This window comes from Mesitornis unicolor, unplaced genomic scaffold (assembly GCF_000695765.1).
Source record: "Mesitornis unicolor isolate BGI_N332 unplaced genomic scaffold, ASM69576v1 scaffold17557, whole genome shotgun sequence".
In the NCBI taxonomy this organism is placed as follows: domain Eukaryota; kingdom Metazoa; phylum Chordata; class Aves; order Mesitornithiformes; family Mesitornithidae; genus Mesitornis; species Mesitornis unicolor.
The window spans coordinates 4195-11165 of NW_010194497.1; the positions used below are offsets into that span (position 1 = coordinate 4195).

At 42.3% G+C, this 6971-nt stretch overlaps 1 protein-coding gene across 1 annotated transcript in view; it reads right to left on the bottom strand.

Moving 5' to 3' along the window:
• Positions 1–2337: 2337 nt before the first annotated feature.
• LOC104543264 (ARF GTPase-activating protein GIT2-like) overlaps positions 2338–6971 on the bottom strand; it is a gene marked incomplete at its 5' end in the record, with an annotated part of 16703 nt that continues 12069 nt past the window's right edge. Inside the window, 2 exons of the mRNA XM_010187833.1 lie at positions 2338–2982; positions 3795–3858. Of these exons, the coding sequence (XP_010186135.1) occupies positions 2770–2982; positions 3795–3858 (277 nt within the window). The remainder of the gene's footprint in view (positions 2983–3794; positions 3859–6971) is intronic.

Below are 6971 nucleotides of genomic sequence, written 5' to 3' on the forward strand. Positions count from 1 at the left end.
GCCCTTGGAATAGCCTACAATCATGTTGAGACTCGACACAGTAGATTTCTGAAAGTCTTTAGCTGTGGCCCAGCTGAACACAAGAATTATTTCTACTGGGTTCAAGAATGCAGAGGTGTGAGCATCCCTGGAGAACTGAGCTGCTTCACTTCCTCTGTGCCCAGTTGTGATGATGTATTTTAGCTTCTGCTACCTGGGGCACCACAGCAAATCAAACTGAGAGAACGTGTGCCTCCCACGGCACAAGAACTGTAGAGGGCTGCAGCTGTGATTGAAGCATTGGAGTCCAGCCTCTGAGGAGCAGGGCCTGCCTTGGGACCAGCTGGTGTTCAGGAGTTCATTAATAATGCATCTTGTAAATCAGCGAGATCGGTAATGTGCTGTGGCAATCATCCTTAACATGTCCAGTTCCTCTCCAGAAGGTGCTGAAGACTTCATTAAATGCTGTTTTTTACTTGTTTCATAAATAATGAATAATTGCAACCTGAGTAACCGGTTGTTTTCTGCTGCAACAAGGGGAGGGGAGGGGAAACTGAGCTGATGCCAGAGATGGTGCTGGTTCAGCACTGCAGGCTTTGCTCAACTACAGGCACCTTTCCAAGGCCTTTTCTGTACAGACCCAGCAGTCACTTAACCCCAAATAATTCTGCACACCGAAACGGTTTTATAATTTTATAGTAATGCAGTAAACAAAAGATAAAGTCAAAATATTGTACAGAGAGAATGACACTGATAAATACAAAGTCTGGAAAAAGGCAAAAAAATTTTTACTTTCCTATGCAGCATTTTGTAAAGAAAGACAGGTTTACAGGGGAAAAAAGATCTAGTCATAATAGAAAAAACCACCGTTGTTATTTCGGGCATTACAGATCTTGTGCCCCACAGTGCTGTACAATTCCAGGCTCATCCATGCACTCCTCTTTAGTTCCACACTGACATCAGCCACAGCCTGTCCTGCGTGACTGTCACTGTGCTTCTGGAGCGGTGACACGTTCAGAGATGGGGGAACTGAGCAAAATGGTTTGTTTTAGAAAATCTGGAGCTAGCATAGCTGGAAGGAGGGCTTGAAGATAACAAATTGTCTGTTTGTTTTGGTACAGAGGCAAGTTTAAACAAGTGATACCATACAGCATAACTCAGTGTTATCCTGCTGTGGAAATCAGGAAAGATATGTTAAAAAAAAGCATACAACGGTGTCCTGAGAGATTTAAAACCACCACCCGCTGCCCTTCAATGGTGCCAATTGCAGGAAAAGCTCCTAGAAGATTATCAATGTATTTAATTGCCAGTAGCACAGGTTTAAGTAGTTTCTACAAGTGTCTTTTGCAGTTCTAATCCCAGTTCAGAGACAGTTCTGGAACTCTCAAGTGCAAAAAGGAAATGAAAAGCCCTACAACAAAGAGGATTAATTTACTGGGCTGTCATCTGCTCTCTCCATTCCTTCCCTTCCTTAAACTTGCTCTACTTTAAAAGGGAGCTGATTGCAACATGCAAGAATCCAACAGCGTTATGGCCAACCACTCACCTTCAGGTCATTTGTTAACCTAAACATGGCAGTTTTTCACCAGAAAGCCTTGAAAAGTTTATGGGTTTGGCAGACCCCATTTTCTTCCCCCCATGGAATTTAGACTCCCAGAAACCTCTCATTCTGGAAGTATGGACTGTTATGAATGGAAAACCCTGAAACACACATTGACGCTTGTCACCACGTACGTCCCTTTCTGACAGGCAGCCCAGCGTGGGTTACCCCAGCTGTAGCTTGTAAAATTTTGAAACAGTTGCATAAAACTTAGTAGGTATCAGAAATCTTTTCACATTTGGATATGTTGAGGTACAGAGGTTATATGCTACAGCAAGCACAGCTGCTTTTGCACTGGCCCTCTTCTAATTTCCTTGGTTGTTTTTTTTTTTAAATTATCACAGAAATCTTGAGTGAAATTGCATCTTGAGTTACTGAGCAATGCTGCTGCAGACAAGATGGTGCCTTGAAGCTGACAGTAAAATTCTGTAGGAAACTTAAGAATGAATTATTAAATCAGAAACAAAGGATACTATTTTAACCACTAATGCCCTAAAGATACATCAAACATATATTAATGGCATAGTGACAACTAAAAGAAATAACTATATTAAGTTTCAAATTCCTTCCAAAACAGATAAAGTGACAAAAAGACCTTGTACAGTTACATGTAATAAGCTCGGATGCCCACAACTACTACTGTTTTAGCAGACTAAAAACATTATTATTGCACAACAGTTGATATGGGAACAGATAATATTCAGGTTGTACCCCAGTACTGGGACCACAACCCTCTTCCTGGAGCCTCCAGAGCCTGTTTCGCTGTGGGTTTCTCAGTCAGCAGCACCACGGCTCCAGGACGGACGGAGCAGAGGCGAGGTTCTGCCCTCCAGTACCTGCAGCTGCCTTCAGCGGGGGTTTGGCAAGCGATGCCTGAAAGCAGAACGTGGCCCCGGGGGAACATCTATAGCAAGAGCTCGATACAACGCTGGAACGCGATACTGGCTCGACAGCTACTCGCAACGTGCTATTATCTGTAACAAAACTGGCAACACGGGCACAAAATAAGGCAGTGGGTTAAATTAATCATAAAATTGTTAGAAAACATGCAAAAATAATACTGAGTTTAAAAAAAAAACCAAACGTTTCTTGCCCCTTTAGTTTTTTTTCCTCATAAAAATTTGAATAGTTCCACACCTATGTTTGAAATCCACCCTTTAAAAAAACCAGACTAAAAAGCCCAGCGTGACTCAGTTGTTGTTCTCTTTGGTTGTGATGGTGACCAGCTGTTTAGCAGCCTTGGCGATGTCGTAGGCGCACTGGATGACTTGCTGCGTGACCAGCTGGATGTCCGTGGTGGGGCAGCTCTCCACGGGAAGGGTCTTTTTGCACTCGGATTGGAGTCTGTAGGCACTAGATGTCAGCAGACGCAAAGAAGTCCTTACCAGTTCCGATTTGGGTTTCTGGGATAAGAAAGTACAAGGTGAACTAGGCTGAACTACAAAAGCATGGTTTTTAAGACAAAAACTTCTGCAGGGGCCCTGCTTTCTGCACAGACTTCTCTGTGCCGTAGATGTTATAAGCCATCGCCGCAGAGATGTGGAGTAGCGGGCGGATGAAGTAAGTTCCCAAAATTTCTCATCTCGGACACATTCCAAACTGCTGCCAGGCAGCACGCAGGGAACGCTGCTTCACACTCTCATTTAGGAAGTTACTCATACACGTTTTCTAGTGCCCATTTAGTGCCACCCAGCCCATGTTCTGGCTGACACCAGGGTACAGTGTGTACCAGACAATCTGTTCAGGGAGGCACGACGGCATTAAGATTTTCCTCGCAGTTTTACAGAGGTAGGTAAGACTTTACAAAAATCTAATCATGGAGATTTCACTCCCTAAAATTTGCTGTGAAGGAACAGATCACTTTGGTAGATGGCCAAGAGATCTAAGCGTGCCTGCAAGAAATCCAGGCAATGGCATTCAAGTGAGTCAAGCAAAAGTCCTGGATGACCACATAACTCCTCAAGTTAGAGGCAAGCAGCCTCCAGTTTTGGAGGAACTGTGTGCAATTCTTCGAGTTTCCAGTTCAAGAGTTAAATTAAAGGCCTGGGTTCACATATTAGCCCTTCCCAAATGGCACACTAATAAATGCAAAGATGCAAGATTTGACAAAAAGCTCTCCCTACCTCCAAACTTGTGGTTTTCTACTTCTTTTTTTTTGGTATATCTACTAACAAGGAACGAAGCCAAAACCATTTTAACGCTGGAAGGCACTTACTTTTGGGAACAAGGCTGCCATTTCTGTTACTGCCACGTGTATTCTCTCGGAGCATGGTATATAGCTGCAAAAAGATGCAATGTATTATTTATTATGTAAAGACTCCCTGGCCTCTTCAATTTCACTGTCAGTGGCTATTATTCTAAAAACAACCGAGTATCAAAAGCCCTGTCTACAATATCTGTAGGCTGCACTGAAGGCAACTGAAGCAGTGCACCACACCAGGGTGACTCTTGTGTCTCCTCAGCATTCCCCAGCACAAGGCTGTACATAGCTGTGACTTCCAAAAAAGCAAGAACTTAACCAATAGCATGAAGTTATTTCTTCAGTTTTCATTATTCTTTGATCAAAGTTTGAAGGAATAACCGTCCACACCTATGATACCAAACACTGTCAGAAAAAGTCTCAATTTATATGCAACTATGGGAGCATGTGTTAACTGCACACCGATTCGTTCGTCTGCATTTCCTAACCTCTCCCCTGTCCAAATGTTAGAATTCAGCTCCAAATTGCTCAGCTCGTTCTTTTTGGTGTATGAACAATTGACGTATTACTGTTCAGTGTGGGAGAGCAAGCCCAAGCAAAGCCAGGCACAAAGTGAAGTAAGATTCTGCAGCTTGAAATATTTAAACAAAATCCAGTGACACAGAGGTGCTTTGGGGAAAAAAAAAAGCAACTTTTTTCCCCTCAGTGCAGTGTCGACAATCAAAAGCGGATTAAAAAAACCAACACACTTTGTATGTGGGATCTGAGTAAGTTTTGCTTGCTGCTATTTCAGGGCAATCTCTATCCATTTGTTTAAAAAGAGCTTTTTCTGCATAAGCCAAGAGACTGCACAACCAGGCTACCAGAAGTTTTTAAACTGCTCAGGATCTAAGCAGCTAAAAATATCCAGTAATCTCCAGAGAAAAGTTAGAAAAACAAGGGTGTTTCAATTATGTTTCAGAGTTGGATGCTGGACATCCAAACTCTTAAAAATTATTTAAAAGCCAAGTATTGATATTTATGGGACTGTCTCGTCTACACCTCTGAAGCAATGCAGTTTTTCTGCATTTCTTTTCTATGTGTAAGTGACAAAGTAGAAGCCTTTAAAAAACACTCTGTACCTAAGTTACCAAAATACCATGAACCCAAAAACCTGTATGTTCAGAACACCTGGCAGCCAGACCTGAAGTCTGACCTCCACAGGGTTGCAACCATCGGTTCTCAGCCGAACTCTGAGCCATCTCTGTAGCCAACACGTGCCCAGGTCAGCAGCTTCGTTTTGCTGCAGAGACACAGGCTGAGGACACACCTCGATTGCAGGGAGATTTATTTCCATCCCTCTATCATTTCATTATCAGGGGAAGCCAGGAATGCAGCACTGAGCACATATTTTCCCTTTGCCATTTCACAAACTGGAAGGTTACAGACCTGAGAAGGGGCTATGCCAAACTTCCAGTACGGAATTCACACCTTGCTCTTTTGGTGAAGTTTAAATGAAGGTAAAGCATCATGTGAAGGAAACTTAAGAACACCAAGATGCCTTTTCAGATTAATTTTTACGCAGTAAACAGACACACCAAGATGCCTTTTGAGATTAACTTATACGCAGTAAACAGACAACACACAGTTCTCATCCAGCAGCTTACAGATGCATGCATTTCCAGACTACCAACTGCTTCCACAGTGTATGAGCTTTAGGGCAAATATTCAGCAATTCTGTTGAGTTAGCTGATAAAACAAAGGCAGATCCCATTAGTCAGCATAGACTGAACTTGTGATTTATTTGTGAAAATTGGTCTGTTCAAAGTAGACCTTAAAACTATTTACCATGAGCTGCTGTGAAGCGCTGTGTTAGTGTGATCTGTCACAAGCCTGATTTCAAGAGACTTGTTTTTATGCTTCAAAGACCCAATTTCAGTGTAAGTTAGTTACCGTGATTCAGTCTTAAGCAAGAGAATCTCAAAGAATCACAAAACAACAGCATTCAAGAAAAATATTCAGCATCTGTCGATTATGGTCGATCATTGCTCTTTCAAGCAAACAAAAAAAAAAGACAAACCCCCAAAGCTTCACAGTCGTTATTGATGCAGTTATCTTGCAACACCAAAGTGCAAAACCAGATCGCTTGCAAATACACAGAGAAAGAAGCAACACACTGGGGTCATTTTGGCAATGCAGGAAAATTGCTTTACAAAGGAGTATTTCTGTATGTCTCAAAAGTCACACAAGTTCTTCCAAATAAAATACAAGTGGAGAGAAGTCTTCCCAGTTCACTGTAATTCCCATTCTGCTATTAAGTTAACAATTAATTTGCTCCCTGCAAGCCACACTGAACTGCACCTTACCTCATGAAAAGCCAGTTTGCTGATTAAACCCTTCACTAGTGAGGCAGAGAAAGCTAAGAGTAACTTTTATGGAAGAGACAAAACACCACCAGATATTTCACAATATTCTCTAGGTTAGCTGCAAAGTTCACAGGGCGTCTTGGAGGAATGGCTTTATTTTAGTCTAAACACTCCCTGGAAGCTCATGAAATAAAGTGACCCATTTGTTGAGTTTACACACTTTCCAGTAAGAGATCAGGAGGATTTTCAAGTAGTGACAGCTTGGAAAAAGAATCCATCATTAGCAGTAACTTGTGGTAACCTCCTCCTCCAATCCTGGTGTTTGTCACTGGGGTTGGAACTTGGCAACTTCTGTTTTAAACAACATCTCACTTCAATTTCATTTTTGTCAGCCATTAACACGCAATTCTTTGGTCAGGTTGGAAGATACTATTGAAACACATCTTTTTTAGTTGATTTGAGATATGAATGATCTCTCCTTTGACAGGCCAGCTGTATAAACGGCTGAAGGCCTAAGCTGTCTGGTGTGAATGTTGCACCTTGAACTGTGAAACTTCTTCTTTTGCAACAGTGCACAGAAGCAGCAAGCACATATGGTGCTCTTGTCATAATTTAATTTATCTCCAAGGACAATAAACACAACAGAGACAGGAGAATCTTTCACACTAGAGACAGTTACAGATCCATGCTGCGATTGTGTTCTGCATTAAATCAATACCGGGAGCTTCAACTGAACGAGTGATATCACAGGTTCCTAACTCTGTGCTGGCTCTCTGCAGTTTCGCTATCACCCGAAGCATTTCATGCATCGCCTTCAACGACCCCTGTGCAGATGGTGCGTGAGGGA